The 17,002-nt window shown below is 39.8% G+C and overlaps 1 protein-coding gene across 1 annotated transcript in view; it reads left to right on the forward strand.

Annotated features, from left to right (window-relative positions):
- The window catches only part of sgcz (sarcoglycan zeta), an 864,473-nt gene that overhangs the window by 445,646 nt on the left and 401,825 nt on the right, over positions 1-17,002 (forward strand). Inside the window, exon 2 of the mRNA XM_080198167.1 lies at positions 7,153-7,347. Within this exon, the coding sequence (XP_080054293.1) occupies positions 7,153-7,347 (195 nt within the window). The remainder of the gene's footprint in view (positions 1-7,152; positions 7,348-17,002) is intronic.

Below are 17,002 nucleotides of genomic sequence, written 5' to 3' on the forward strand. Positions count from 1 at the left end.
ATATCTGCTTAGATCCCTTAATTCCACTTTTCACTAAGCAATCAGCCCTGAATCAAAAAAGTATCGTGTGATTGCATGGAGGGAGGAGGAAACACCAGACTGTCAGGAAAATGATATAATGGAAGCTCTAATTAATGAGGACTAGAAAAAACCCCACAGTTGCGGCACATGTAGGGAGTCAATTCAAAGCAAAAGAAGCAATCTGATGACCTATTGTATGTTCATATGAAGATTAGAGATTGAACTACAAAATGTTGCCATTGATGCTATCATAAAATAATGAAATAGTCAATAGGAGTAATTGAATTTTACAGTTGGTTGGAAAGGTGATGAAAGGAGAATAGGATTCACTGCACTAAAAATTAGCATGGGTTTCTAAAAAATGTTTCAAAACATTTGAAAGTAATGCAGTAAATAGACTGTAAAAAATTTTAATATATATCAGTACCTAATCCAAAATATATATAACAGTATTTGAACAAGAATGCGATAATTTTAATTTAACAGGGATTAGAAATATATGTGGGATATTTGTTAAAACACTATTTCAAGGATATCAAGTACTGAAAAACTTTAGATATATATTTGGGAGATAATGAAAGCTTAATACATTTCTGTAGGTAAGAAAACAGACTAGAATGATGGAAATATTTAATCAAAAGAGAAGAATGAAAAAAGTAAGTAAACACATTTCATAAACTATTAAAACCATTGGATATTCTCACCTTCCCAGAATAACCTTCACATTGTTGACAGGTGGTAAGAGAATCAACGCCTTTAAAGAACCTACATAAAGCTGTCCTCAACAATCTGCATGGAGCAGACTTTGATTTGATTTATTATTGTCACTTCTATTAGTATACAGTGAAAAGTATTGTTTCTTGCACCCTATACAGACAAAGCATACTGTTCATTTGGAAGGAAATGAGACAGTGCAGAATGTGGTGTTACAGTTATAGTAGAGTTTTAAGAAAGATCAACTTAGTGCGAGGTAGCTCCGTTCAAAGTCTGATGGCAGCACGGAAGAAGCTGTTCTTGAGTCATTTATTATGTGGCCTCAGACACTTTCCCAACGGAAGAAGGTGGAAGAGAGTTTTCCAGGGTGGGTGGGTCCTTAATTACGTTGGCTGCTTTTCCGAGGCAGCGGCAAGTGCCGACAGAGTCAATGGATGAAAGGCTGGTTTGCATGATGGGCTGGGCTTTATTCACAATCTTCCATAGTTTCATGTGGTCTTGGGCAGAGTAGGAGCCATACCAAGCTGTGATACAACCAGAAAGAATGCTTTCTATGGTGCATCTGTAAAAGTTGGTGAAAGTTGTAGCTGATATGCCAAATTTCCTTAGGCTTCTGAGGAAGGTAGAGGTGTTGGTGGGTTTTCTCAGCTAGTGTCAGCACAGGGTGGGCCGGGGGCAGGGGAGATCAGGACAGATTGTTGGTGATCTGGATGCCTAAAAACTTGAAACTGTCAACCATTTCTACTTCGTCCCATTGATGTTCTCCACCATGCTTCCTGAATTCGGATACTATCTCCTTCATTTTGTTGACATTGAGGGAGAGATTATTGTCGTCACACCAGTTCACCAGATTCTCTATCTCTTTCCTGTATTCTGTCTGATCATTGTTTGAGATCTGACCCACTACAGTGGTGTCAGCAAACTTGAAAATGGGTTGCGGGGGGGGAATTTGGTCACGCAGTCATAGATATATATGAGAATAGTAAGGGGCTGAGGACACAGTCTTGTGGGGCACCAATGTTTAGAATGATCGTGGAGGAAGTGTTGTTGCCTACCTTTACTGATTGTGGTCTGTGAGTTAGGAAGCTCAGGATCCAGTCACAGAGGAAGGAGCCGATCCCTAGGCTACGGAGTTTGGAGATGAGTTTCGTAGGAACAATGGTGTTGAAGGCTGAGCTGCAGTCACTAAATAGGAGTCTGACATAGGTGTTTTTGTTAGGTCAGGTACATCTGTCCATGATAGCATTAGTAAGAATGACCATGATACAATTCTTCTGGAGACTTTCAGTGCCAGAGAGGGTGTTTAGCAATAATGATTAACTGCACCGTCATCACGCTGAGGGCATATACAATCTACATGGACTATGTCAAGTGACTCAACCACCCTTTTGGAAACAAGACTTGTAGTTTCGAACTGAACATTCATTGGAGCAGCACAATTGTATATCACCACAGTCTGCAACCTCATGGCTCAACATATCATCTTAAAATAAAACCATGTAAAATTGATGATTTCAATTTACTGCTCATGACAAAGATGCTGTGAAATAAGGAGAACATTATTCTACTAAATTGCAATATTCTACAGACACATATGACAATGCTTCCATTATTTTACATCAACTAAAGTTTGCAGGTGATTTTGAAGAAAGGTGCCACTAGATCTAGTGAGTCCTGTGGAACAGATTCCACATTTCCTGGTGTTCATTCTGGTACTGCTCTAGGGGATCTCTAGCATCCTACAGCAGTAATATCATCAAGCATTCTGAGCAGATCATCACACTGAATAATTCTTATAGACAGCAAACAGTTTTATCATTCACTTTTGCTAACTTTATATAAAGTGAAATAAAAATTTAGAACATAAGCATGTAGAAGAAATATCATATATACACATAATAAAGGGAACATTTTTATTACGTTTAAAAATCCATGGAACTGTTAGCAAGGATTGGTGAAAACTGATATTACACAAATATGAAATTAGACTGTTAGATCCAAAGACGACTTTGACAGTATTTATGACCTAGAAGACCATTAAAAACTGAGTTATCTCTCATTCAACAAGATGTATCTTTTTCAGCAGTTTTTACAACAGCAACTACCTTGTAATAAGTGAAAGTTTACTTCCTATTCGTGATTAATTTACATTTGTGAGGACTTCAGTTATGCACTCTGGAGAGGAGCCGGGAATTACTGTCAAGAACTTTTGGATTTCCATGTTTAACAGTGTGTGTGTGGACCCTAGTTGTTGCTGTCAATTTCAGAGAGTAATGACAGCAAACATTGACAATTTCTCCATCATTGCAATTGCAAAATCTGGGCCATTAACAATAATCATGGCAATCCCAGAGGGTCCTATCGCAAAATAATAATTGACATCTGTAATCTAGAGCAGCATCTGTGGCAGGGAAAGAACCATCCAACAGTTTGACTATATAATGGCATCAGGGCTGCGATTGCCAACGGGTACCCTATGTTGTGCCATAGAGCCTCCCTCCTCTGGGAAGCTGTTGTGAAACTCCCTCCATGTGTTGAGGGTCTTGCTCTGCTCCTGGCATTTTGCGGCAGCCTGAATAAATATTCAATTAATTATATAAATTACTCATCCACTTCAGATCAATGAGCACTGATTGTTCTCAACACCAAGAAAATAGCCAAGCAGCGGTGGACCCTCCCAATGTCATTCCACGCTCTTTCACCTCCACTCCTCTCCCATCTCCCAGCCTGACTCCAAAGCACAGCAAATCTTGCCCATTGTTACATTCTAAACTTAAAATTTATGGTAACTATATAGAGTGGATGTAGAAGACAAATAAGCCTTTGTTGTTAATAAGTACGGGCTCCCAATCATGAAAGATGATACAGCCTCAGACTAAGTGAGCATTATTTTCAACCAAAGAAAATAAATTTGGAGCTGAATTATTATAGATGATGTGGAGATGCCAGTGTTGGACTGGGGTAAGCACAGTAAGAAGTCTCACAACATCAGGTTAAAGTCCAACAGGTTTATTTGGCAGCAGAAGCCACAAGCTTTCAGAGCGCTGCTCCTCATCACGTGAGTGGGAGTTGTGTTCACAAACAGGGCATATAAAGACACAAACTCAGTTTACAAGATAATAGTTGGAATGCGAGTCTTTACAGATAATCAAGTCTTAATGGTATAGACAATGTGGTACACACAGTCCTGACCTAAGTTTAGGTCAGGAAATGTATCAACTTTGTGTCACCCATGTCTAAATAAGGAGTCAAAAGTAGTTTTAAAATGAAACAAACAGATGGCGACATAGGTGCAAAATTTCGCGCAAAGTTGGGAAATGAGATTCTTGTCAGTGAGACCCATTTCTGGATTTTCCCCGCCCCTTAATGGTGACATAATGAGGTTCAGGTTTCATATAGGAATGTCTTTTCAATAAATTTGAATACATTTACATATTATTAAACTGTTTCCCAGCCGTATAATGCCCTTAACTAAATATTCATTCTTGGCTGACATTCCATAGGTGAGGTTTACAACAGCTGTATAAAGGTAGGAATCAGTCAAGGGGCAACCTGTTGGGGTCACCAATATAAGTATAGCCCTCAGGGGGAGAGGGACATGCCTGGGCTGTGCCCTTGGATTGCCCTCTGGCATAGGTTGGCATTGCCAACTTTGCAGTGTCAACTTGTACCGGAGCAGTGCCAGGGTTCTTCTTCTCGGGCGCCCCTTGGGTGTGGAGGGTTTTGCTTATGTGTGATGGGGGAGCGTTGATCTTGGAAGAGTGCCCCCAATATTGTCGTGATAGTGAGGGGGGGGGGGGAGTGTAGGGAGAGTGCCCCTACCTTCCTCTTTTGCAAATCACAATTGTTTTGATGAAATTGTGCAGTTACGATCAATAGGGCGCTTGAGGTACAGTCAAGCACGAAGGGAAATGAAAATAAATACAGATGGCTGGAGCATGATAGAAATCCATTGAGCTGTCACTGGATTTTTTTTCAAGGCACTGCACAAGATTTCCATTGGAATGGAGAAGGTTTCAATAATTTCAGCTTACTAGGAAGCCTCAGAGATTTCAAATCAAAGCTGTGTGCATACACTGCGGCTGAGTGCACAACTGTGCAAAATAGACCCTACCCCCACCTGGCAGACTGTTCAAAAAGTAAAAGTCCATGCGATACAGGGTACTGTGGCAAACTGGATCAAAAGTTGACTTAGCAACAGGAAATAAGAGGTAATGGTTGATGGATGCCCTTACAAATAGAAAGTGTTCCACAGGTTTGGTGTTGAGACCCTTGCTGTTTATGTTATATATTAACTATTTGGATGTGAACGTGGGTGGGAGGCATGATTGGAAAATTTGCAGATAACACAAAGATTGGCTGAGTAGTGGATAGTGTAGAGGATACCTATAATCTACAAAACAATATTGGTGGGTTGGCGGAGTGGGTGGTAAAGTAGCAGATGGATTTTAATATAGAGAAGTGTGAGATAATGCATTTAGAGCAGTCAGACAGTTGTAGGGAATTAACAATAAATGGGAATATACTAAGAAGGGTAAGTAAAGTAAGAGTACAAGTACACAGGTCCCTAAAGACAGCAGTTCAAGTAGACAAGGTTGTAAAGAAGGCATATGGAATGCTTTCTGACATTGGCAGAGGTATAGAATATAAAAATAAAAAGTATAATGTTGGAATTGTATAAAACATTGGTGAGGCCACAACTGGAGTATTGTGTGCAGTTCTAGTCACCACATTACAGGAAGGACATAATTGCTCTGAAGAGAGTGCAGAGAAGGCTTACAAGAATGTTGCCATGGCTAGAAAAGTGTAGCTATGAGGAGAGATTGGATAGGTTAGGATTATTTTCTTTGGAGCAAAGAAGACTGAGGGATGGCTTGATAGAGATGTACAAAACTATGAGTAGAAGAGAGAAAGTGGACAAAAGTAGTGGAGAGTTCTATAACCAAGGGACATGGATTCAAGATAAGTGGCAATAGGTGTAGAGGGGATAGGAGGAAGAACTGTTTTTATACAAAGCATGGTGGGTGTCTGGAATTTGCTGCCTAGGTTGATGATGGAGGCATATACCCTAAACTCTTTTAAAATATGCCTGGATCTGCACCTTAAGTGTGTAAGCTACAGGGCTATAGATCGGCTGCAGGAAGATGGGATTAAAAAGGGCACTTGGGTGTCCTTGGGCTGGCGTGAACAAGATGCACCAAATGGTTTCTTGTGCTGCATTTTTTTTATTTCTATGGAAGTGGAAGTTGGGTCTTTAAATTTATTCAAGGCTAAATTAGAGAAATACTTGTTAGACAAAAGTTATGGGGCACTGATATGAAAGTGGAGATGAGACCACAATCAGATCAGCCATGATCGTATTGAATGATGGAGCATGCTTGAAGGGCCAAATGGCCTCCTCCTGCTCCAATGTTCCTATGTAAGTTTATAGAGGATCGACTTGAAGATAATGTGAATGAATGTAGGAAGAGAAATTGGTGCATAAATCTGAGAAAGCATTGAGCAAAGTAGAGGGAGAAATCTCTTGTAGTGACTTCAGCAACAAAAGCAAAAGCTAGGATGACTACCAAAAAGACTGACTTCGCATAGTACCCAAGCAAGGAGCTAATGCATTCAAATAGAGGATTACAACTGCAAGAACAAATTATTGAGAGAAAAAAATAATGATTTTAGACATGAGTCATTCTAAGTACAAATTTATTAAATTTCACTGAGCTGTAATCTATGGAAATGTAATCCAAATAATGCAATTAAGTAAACAGCAGCAAATACTCCATTTAAATATCATAGATAGCCCATATTCTATTAATATAGATTTTCATATTTTGAAGTATACTTTAAAAACAAGAAATGAAGCATGAGAAATGGATAAGCTTTCCCACTTAGTGGAAATATTTCATCACCAACCAGAAGCAGATGAAGCTAAGAAAGAATGTATATCTTTGACCAAATTGATTATTTCACAGTAAATACAGCTCATTTTACATTTGGGACAATTTAGTTAGATTTTATATTGACAGGACTTGAAGTTTTTAGAACACTTTATACATTTATACCCTTTAATGTTATCCATAGACCATGTTTATTTTGGAAAGTTATTTTGCAATGTTGAACTTCAGTTCTTTGGTCTTAATTTTTCTTTATGTCTTGAATCTAATCAATGACTTCACTCTGAAGTTTGTATCCATTATGCCAATGCCCAAAAATTGCCAGGAAATGCATTCCAAATATGTATTGAGGTTCTCCATTCCTTGATTTCATATATCTGTACTAATGATAAATTCAGACCAATTTAAACTCGAGTACACATCTATACGAGACTCCCAACCTGCCATCTGTATGTGTATAATTTGAAGTTAAAATGCTGTCTTTAACTGAGGAATTGATACTGATTGACAGTTTTGTTCTTCTTTGCAGATGACAAGGGAACAGTATATCTTGGCAACACAACATAACAATCTTCAGAGACCTGAAAATCAACAAGTCTATCAAGTAGGAATTTATGGGTGGCGGAAGCGATGGCTGTACTTTTTTGTGCTCCTCCTCATGGTGACAATGATTGTCAACCTTGCATTGACAATATGGATACTGAAAGTAATGAAATTCTCAGTGGTAAGTACCTGCTGAATCAGGACTGTTTGATTTTTCAGTTCTCCTTTTGTTGGTATTATCGCAGACTTGGTGAAATACTTTCAATGCGTATGTATCAGATATTAAAGACAGTTGATAATGGTTATCAACCCATACATTTCTGTAGATTCCAATAATTGAACACACTGTGGAGAAGTGGGAAATTAAAGTTTGGGTCTGCTTGCTAGTTAGCTTTAATGACAGGCAATATCGTTAGAATACAAAGAGAAGACCTGATGTAGTAATTATCTTGTCTACCATCTGGAGAAAATCACTTTCATAAGTGTATCTCTATCAGCAGGCAAAGCTATCAATATTCCACTCACTCTCTGTTCTGCTTCTGTAAATGGCCACTCGTTCTTGACCATAATTCTTATATTTACAGCAGCTCTTATCTGCAGTAGCTGGGATTTTCCAACCATTTCCATTCATTTGATGTTGGCAATAATTACTGCAGGCATTAATGTGCCCAAACGGTATCTCAAGTGAATTGTCAAACTAATCAGAAAATGTACTTTTGTATAAAAATGATAGACAACCAAATGTAATTCAGACAACTGCAGACAGGCAAAATAATGGCTGAAATCATACTGAAATGGGGCAACTCATGACATGCATCATTAGTCAAACTTCTGCTGCACCTTTTGGCTTCAGAAAAGAATAGCTTTTTAGATTGCTGGAATTGTGAGCTGATAATTGGATTATTCACTCTGTTTCATGTTTGAATGTGGTGTTTTATTTAAGATGTTTTCTTTGATACTAACTCTATACACTATTCAATTTAATTCAATTAAGTTTATCTTATGCAGGTGATGAATAAATACCCCATAACCTGCCCAGCAGGAATTAGTAACATGCATTCCGGGTTTGAAGTTAGTTGGTTTAAATTTTCCTAGGCAGCATGTTTAGAATTGGCTCCCAACATGGGAAACATGCCTGGAGCATTAAGGTAGACTGTTGTGATGGTGATTCATGTCTAACTGGCTTTGTTTCTTTCTGGGAAGCACAAATGTTTGTAGTAGAAAAACCTACTTTCATGAGAACACTTTATCCACTGTCTTTTGCCCCAGATGTAGCATGGAATTTAGTGCACTTCCCAAGGTGAATGAGAAGATGGGGAGTATTTTTAATCAGGCTGGAGCAAATGGGATGAGAACCCTTCCTACATCTGCCCTAAATAAATCCAGGGAGGGAAGAACCTCAGCTCGTGAATGCTGGTATTCAGCCATTGAGAGCAGGGTAGATGCCACTGCTTGCAGGCTCTCAGAAGGAGGGGGCTTCTGAGAGCCACATCACTGACCTTTTTTACCTGAGCCTCCTGCACCTCCCGCTATAACCATCTGCCTCAAACGAGAAACTGTCAGTCTCTGATTGGGGTCCTTGATCCTGTAGACAGCTCATCACTAGCTTAAGTGCTTGACTGGCACATAATATGATGGGCTTTCCCCCAGAGAGGGCTCTTGTTGGCTCTTTAGCTTGTGGACAAAACACCATCACTTGGATTAGATTCGGCCTGTAGTGTGTTGTCGCCAACGTTAGACTGAGTGTGAGGAAGTTAAAAGTCTAGCAGTGGTTCATTTTTACTGAAAGAGCAGATGAGTATTCTCGGTTCTGGTAGAATTTATATTGCTTCCTGCTGTTCTGTCAGTGAGAAAACATATTCATTTGAAGAACTTCAAACACAGGCAACAAAAATATCCTCGCTGCCAAGAAAATCCAGAGATTATTTTGGTGCTGATCTTAATAAATAGAAGGATGTCACTTTTCAGAATGTCTCAGCAAACAAAATATGAGCAGGATAGGTTTTGGTGTCCTTATCTGAGAAAGGATGTTATTGCAATAGAGGGAGTACTGCGAAGGTTTACCAGGCTGATTCCTGTGATGGCAGGTCTGCCATATGATGAGAGACTAAATCCATTAGGATTATATTCACTGGATTTTAGAAAAGTGAAAGGGGATCTTTTAGAGACTTACAAAATTCTAACAGGGTTAGTCAGGGGAGATTCAGAAAGAATGTTCCCAATGATGGGGAATTCCAGAAATAAGGGTCTTAGTTTGAGGAGTTTATAACTGAGGTGAGAAGAAATTCCTTCACCCAAAGAGCGGTGAATGTGTAGAATTCACTACCATAGAACGTAGTTGAGGCCAAAACGATGGCCGATTTCAAGAAGAAATTAGGTTTGGCTCTTGAGGCTTAAGGATCAAGAAATATGGGAGGAAAGGGGGATCAGGAATATTGAATTCAATGATCAGCCATGATCAAAATGAGTGTCAGAGCTGGCTGAAAGGGCTGAATGGCCTGCTTCTAGTTTCTATGTTTCCATGAGCAGGGCACGTTAAAATAATAACTGATTAGTCATTCCTGTCACAAAATGCAGAAAGATGGTGGATCACCAAAACAAGTGAATGGTATTGTGATATAATCATTAACACCACATATGTTAAAAGTCTTATGGCGTTAACTACATTTCTTGATACAGTCATCTGTGTTTGTGTTTATTGTGTGTGTTGTGGATTTAGTTGTTTTCAACAGAGGAAATGCCTGATGTTCACTGTGCTATGGTATAATGCTAATAGATTGAAGTAAGAGAGAGAGGGAAAAAACATACAAAATATTTATTTGTTCTTCAGTGGTGCCCAGGGTATCTGTGAGTGTGTGTTTTTACTGAAGAGCCTGGAATTTTTAACACTGGGTAGTGAAATAGCATTTATGCTGTAGTAAAGGAAAGCCAGTGTTATATGTGCACTATTTCTCATTTTTACCAACCAAACATAAGCATCCTGTTTTGATCCCAAGCTCTGATGAAGGGTCATCCAGAATGAAACATTGGCTCTATTCTCTCTCCATAGATGCTATCAGACCTGCTGAGATTTTCCAGCATTTTCTGTTTTTGTTTCAGATTCCAGTATCCACAATAATCTGCTTTTAAAAACATCCTGTTGATTATTCACAATTATCTTTGTTGAATACTATACTGAAGGGAGCAAATTTTCTATTTATTACTGAATAGGAGATAACTGTGTATGAACTTTTTTTCAAATATAGTGGCATGACCAGCTGATCATGTGTCAGTCCACTGGGTTATGTTGCTAAGTATGGCATTCCCACCAAAGCTCACTTTGAAGGCTAAATTTTGTTCAAGGTCCTGGCCCTGATCCTGACTCCTGACTTCACTGGAATCCTGAAAGCGATTTTCGAGGAGGCAGCCAATTCAGTTGACGCCTTCTGGAGACACCTTCAAATAAGAATGATGTGCAGGCCCCCAAGGCTGGAAGGCCAGTGGAGGGCCCTTCTGTACAAGAAGATGACCCTCTCTGGCAGAGGTGGGAGCTGCTGTTGTAGGTAGAGAAAGACGGGACACCACTGGAAGAGGGCACAACTGCCCGGCTGTCATCAAGGAGGGCCAGTCCCTCTACTTGCTTTTAATTCATTCATTGGATGTGGAGTCACTGACTGGGTTAGCATTCATTGCCTATCCCTAATGGCCCTGAAGGGGCAGTTGAGAGTCAGCCACATTGCTGTGGATCTGGAGTCTCATGTAGGTCAAACCAGGTAAGGACAGCAGATTTCCTTCTCTCAAGGACTTAGTGAACCAGATGGTGTTTTTTCACAACATTCAACAGTGGTTTCACCAGACTTTTAGTTCCAGATTTTTATTCAATTCATCTGCCACGGTGGGATTTGAACCCAGGTCCCCAGAGTAGTTATCTGGGTCTCTGGATTACTCGTTCAGTGATAACACCACTATGTCACTGCTTCCCCATTTTGGACAGACAACAACTGCATCTGTGACAATCTCTCAACTTTGGCCATAGAGAATGGGCTGCTGGCCCCTTGTTCTGCCATGGTGCCACCTCTCTTCATCAAGTGGGCTCAGTCTCCACAGCGCGCTCGCAATCTGACTAGAAAATTGCAGGCCACAACGGTGCAGTGGCCTTTTTAGGCCCTTTACTTGGCATAATCATCTTCCTGCTGCTTTTGAGCTGGCAACCATCAAAACCTCCAATACTGACCCTGCCTCTTCTGTGAAAAGGACTGGAGGCAAAATCATGCTGGCAAGCCAGCATGCCGGCAGCAGCCAGAAACTGTGGGCCTGCGGCTTCTGTTCTCACCCCCGCAACCTTTTAAAATTCAGACCACAATCTTTGCTTAGTTATTACACCATTGAAATTTCGAAATTGAGGTTGGAGAAGTTTCTTATTGAAAGAGATCAGTTTTTGTTTATGAACAGTTATTCAGCCATCAGAATTGTTCCTTCCACCTATAATGTGGAACTTGCATCGTGGATGCAGTCAACATTCCCCACACAACAAAACTCCACTTTCTAAATAATTAAAAATCATGCTGTAGCATTTTATTTCAAAGGACATTGGACAAAGAAGCATGATGGAATGAAGCTAATGATGCTGAAAGGTTTGCATTTATAACTTTGAGTGAGGAAAGCTACAAATTTGTCAGAAGTAAAGCACCAGAAATGTCATCCAATCAAATTGCCCAGTTTCTTTTGAAACACAAAGATAAGTTTGGGATTTTTGACCACTTGCCCAAAAATGGATTTTGGTGAGATTCATCTTGACTTTAAAGTTAAATCCATCTCAGAGGATTAAAGCTGCGATAACGTGGATGGTGGGGGAGGGGGTCATTGTAGTCATGGAGTCACAAGATTTTACAGCACAGAAGGAGGCTCTTTGGCCCATTATGTATGTACCATCCATCAACTACTTATCTATTCTGAAGTACATAGTTTTAAATTTCTATTGTAATGCTAGATGGACAAATCTGAAAGAAAGAAAGACATTGGTAGATTGTGATTGCTCATCCACCACTTTGAACTGAGACAATGAACTCATCCTGCGTTCCAGTGGGGACTATGTTTGTTATAATTGTATTGAGACCAAAGTTGCTTGTGAAATACACCCCATGACTTGTCCATCCATTTGTATTTTCTGCTGGACCTTGCACTTAGTGGCCTAGAGTGGCCATCAGAATTAGGCACAGGACGAACAAATATGTACAAATTGGGGACAATTGATGTAAAATAATTTCCAAAGCTGTTCTTTCTTCCAAGTTGTACCACTTAATACAAGTCAGGAGGTTGCTATTTAGAGTGATATTTAAAATTATTTTGGGCCCTCCTCAGTTAAAACAGTGGAAAGATTTTGGAGACATTTTGCTTCAATGTAGTGTTTTCTTTTGCCTACTTCGACTATTTAAATCATTGCAGTGATTGTGGAATGTCCTAAACTCTTACGGGACTCCTGGCAATGCATTTTGTTTTCATGGAGTACCTTTTAACAATTCCACTCTGGCGAGGTGGAAGATTATCAAGAGTAATGGGAAGAAGAGAAACAGACCTGTAGCATCAGATCACAAAGGACTTCAGATTTGAGCAGTGCCTCTTTGACTTGCACAGAAGTGTTATTGCACTAATCTGACTACTTCCATTTCTTGTTCCAACGCAAAAGGTTATGCAACGTATTAAAATTGCTGCTTCTATAGTACTTCAACAATCTTAGCAATCACTGAACTGGCCAAAGGTCTGACATGCAGGCACCTCTGTGATAGCCTTGACCTTTGAAGGAGATTTGTGACGGCACATGGCAACAATCACAAATCCCAAATACTCAACATAGGATTGTAAAAACTCTCACTTGTCCTTCCAGACACTCGATCCATAATCTTCCAATTTCTGAAGAGTGGCAACCCAATTCTGAAGATGTTCCTCTTTGTCTCTTCCAGTGACTAGGATGTCATACACATAGCACTGGACTCCACTCAGTCCACTCTGGATCTGATCCATTGCTCTTTGAAACAATGTAGGAGCAAATGTGATCCCAAATGACAATCTTCAGTAATGGAACAAGCCTTTATGCTTGTCAGAAATTCCTGTGATGGCTTGTCTACGTTCATCTGTAAGTAAGCCTAGCTTAGGTCAATGTTGTGAAAATGTTGGCCGCCTCCCAAATAAATCCCAAGTAAAAGTCATTGATGTGGGATAATGGATACAGTTCTGCACATAATATTGGATTTAAGGTGACTTTGAAGTCTCCACAAATCCTTACGGATTCATCCTTTAACTGGTACTATTCATTAATCCAGTTAGGTTCTGAGACTCTTGTCTTCACAAGTTGTTCCACTTTCAACCTGATGGCATCGGGCACCAACCTTGTCTTCAAGTATTTTGCTCAGCTTTCTTCTTTAATCCTCAATTTAATTGTGATGTCTTTCATATTCCCCAGTTCTCCATCGAACTGTATTTCTTTAGCATTTTAGTGAGTCCTGATTCTGCATTACTCATTAGGTTGGCTTTAGCCCAATTCGGTCAAATCTTCTCTAACCATCAACGCTGGATTATTGCCCTTTACCACATGTAGACACAAATCTGCTGTTTGTCCATTAAGTTGCAAAGCTACTGCAATGAGGCCCTATTGTGTAACCACTTCATCTGTGAATGTCTTCAACACTATTCTTGAAGCTTTAAAGGGAATATGTCTGAGTTTTTCCTTGGTACCAACGAGACTGCTGCCCTAGTGTCAACTTCCACCTTTACTGACTGTCCATCCAGCAGTGGAGAGGCCCAAGATCTATTCATAACACCAGCAATGACTAACACATTCAGTAATAATTCCTTCTCAGACTATGAGTTGCTTCATTTCTCCCAATCCTTTTGTACAGCATAAGCCCCCCTTTATTCTGTTTACATGCTGTTTTGATATGTTCTGGCTTTTTATTATTTTTACACTTGGTTTGCTATTTTCCAGCAGGCATACTCTGTATTCTTTTTTCCACACCTCCTTCATTCAATGTTATTATACCAGCATTACCTGCTTTTGAATGACCTGACTTCACATATTGCTGGCATGTATGAGTTTCAAAATTCTTATGTGTCGATTCAGCCACCATTTTTTATATTCAAGTACATAAACTCAGTTGTTGACTTTCAATTGCAGCCAGTTCTATTGAAACAGCATTTTCTACTTTTTCACTTCCAGACCCCACACAAATCTGTCCCAAATTGTGTCATTCAGCACATCATGAAGATCACAATATTCTGCAAGTCTTTTTAGCACAACCAGGAATTGCACAATCCACTCCTCTCTTGATTTCTTTTGTGGAATCTGAAGTTCTTTTCAATCACCAAAGGATTTGGTGACAAGTTTGTTAATTTGTGTTAGGAGCTGTTTTCTTTGGTTGCTGTAAGCTCCTGAGAAGATTAACTTTTTCTGCCCCCCATCATGTTCAGGAGTATGGGCACCCTGTTATCTTCTGCTATTCTATTTGCCTGTGTAATATAGTCAAGATGCTCAGTATAGGAGCTCCATCACTCCACATTTTCATCAAAGGAGCCCATGAAGATGGAAATCCCTGTCATTTTCTTACTCAAGGAAGTTACCTGTATGGCAATATGTTTCCAACAGCCAGCTTTTCTTTCTGTTCTAAAGAAGGCAACAAGTTGAGTTTTGGCCACTTTTTAAACACGCCCAGTTAATTGTTTTGTGGAGGATCATTATTCAAATCCACCTCACCTGTAATGTCTGGAGCACATGCATGGAACTTCTCTTTTAATTCTTCTTTTCCTGACATTTTTGGTAATTATCCTTCTCCCTGGTGGATAGCAAACACTGTTCAAAATCCTCATCGCCAGTTTTTATGTTGTATGTTGGAAAATTGATGCTAAGAAGCATGAAGGGTTAGAAATAATGAAGCTTTATTTACAGGGTAGTGTTCAATTCATGGTTGCTTCTTCACTCTGGCAGTTTCCCATTCTACCGACTGGTAAATACATGAATATATTAATACATAGCGTTTAGTGCAGCTACTAAGAATCAATATTAACACATAACAGTCTATTAGTCAAGGACACTGCAACAACGAGTTTCTTTGGCTAGATTTTATGCCTCTCTCCCTCAAACTTTGTGGGGAATGCCTTTAACTTTAGTTTGAGGTCAGGGTGCTTGAGGCTGTGTTATCCTTGTCAGCACAGTGTGTTATTTGTTCAGGCTAGGAAAGGCAGCTGTGAAGCCAGAGCTTTTCTTACCTGATCCAACACTGCAATTTTGGGAAAATTCTACCCAAGGGTTATGCCTTGTAGAAATGGCTCATGATTTCTCTCAGGAATCCCTGTTTGACACCCGAACAGTTCTACAAGGCTTGACCAGAGCCCTCACTGAACAGACTTTTGAAGTCTTCAACTGAATATTTCACTGATTGTCAGGTCAGGTATCTTTCTGCAATGCTGCCTACAAAGTGAGTATGCTATATGATAGCGATTTGTTGTCTTCTATATAAGTTTACTGTGACTAAGGACATTGAACCACTACTCGATGTGGTAGGGAAGAGCGTACTGTCAATCTAAAGGATGGCCAGGCAGTAGGAGGACACTTAAACTTGATGTCAGCCAGAACACTTTTGCAGCAACTCATTAGCTGAAGAGTGCTTCAAGTTGAACAATTATTGACCCTATGTATTGGCAATCATATCCAACACTCTACAGTCTTTCCAATCTCAAAAATACCATGTCAGCTCAAATAGCAATGTTCATTTAACTAACATTGCGAAGTCAAAAAATATGCAGGAACATTCTCAGTACACAAGAAGGTTAGAATTTTATAGCTTTTGCATATGCATGATACTGGCACATGCTCCAATATCTGTTTAAGTACTCTTTCATTTACTCTAGCGGTCTTGCATGATGCTTCTCTATTGGGGAAGGACATTGTTGCTCAGAGGTCTTAAGTTGCTCATGACCATAGACTGCTAAGCACTGATGTATAATAGAGCCTGGCTACACGCTGCAGGAGCTCAGTGACTGCTGAAGCACTCAGGTTAAGTTGACTTTCTGGCATCAGGACAGGCATTGTTTGAAGAGTTTGTTAGAGTCCAAATTTCCTGCCATCTGAGAGATGGAAAATTACATGGCTGCTTTTGCTACTGAACTGGAGAGTGTCAATTGCCCGTATCTGATCTGTACGGAAGTCAGTAATGGATTTCTCCATTGCCTCTGGCACGTAGCAAAAACTCCCTGGTGCACAGCCCAATGCATTTGTGCAGAGAGAATACGTTTTATTCAGAGGTTGGGTCCCTAAGATCTGTGTCACTGCACTCTTCAGCTGAATAAGGATGCAAGCTGACCTCATGGTGAACTAATTCCTGGGCTGTCCTTTAAACATGCACCTGCTTCTATTCCCTTGCGTTCGGTGAAGTACCTAACATCATGTAGCTTGACAATTCCTGTCAAGTCCAAATTTTCTCCTGTTCCATCTGTGCATCTCCAAGATCCAAGAACCAGTAAGGGGTCGCAGTGCAAAGCATCACTCAGTTGCCATGCTGAATGAGTGGATTAAGAAAGGGAAAATTGGAGAAGATGTCTGGTCATATTGTGCCATATGTGAAAGGCAGAGAGAAACAAATGATCACTGATTAATTTGTTTGGATTCTGAAGTACAGAACTTAACATCCTCAGTACAAACATTGACAAGCCTCAAGCACAGTTTGAGAATAGAGGAATTCTTGTTGCCTATCTGTGATGAATGTAAAGTATAAAGAACCAACAAAATCAGTTGAAACAGTGTCAGTTAAGAAAATAGAAAATGGTCAGTTGAATAAAATGGTTGGGAACATGATCATGGATAATAG

The sequence above is a fragment of the Carcharhinus amblyrhynchos genome, chromosome 1, assembly GCF_965287045.1.
Source record: "Carcharhinus amblyrhynchos chromosome 1, sCarAmb.v2.hapA, whole genome shotgun sequence".
Classification (NCBI taxonomy): domain Eukaryota; kingdom Metazoa; phylum Chordata; class Chondrichthyes; order Carcharhiniformes; family Carcharhinidae; genus Carcharhinus; species Carcharhinus amblyrhynchos.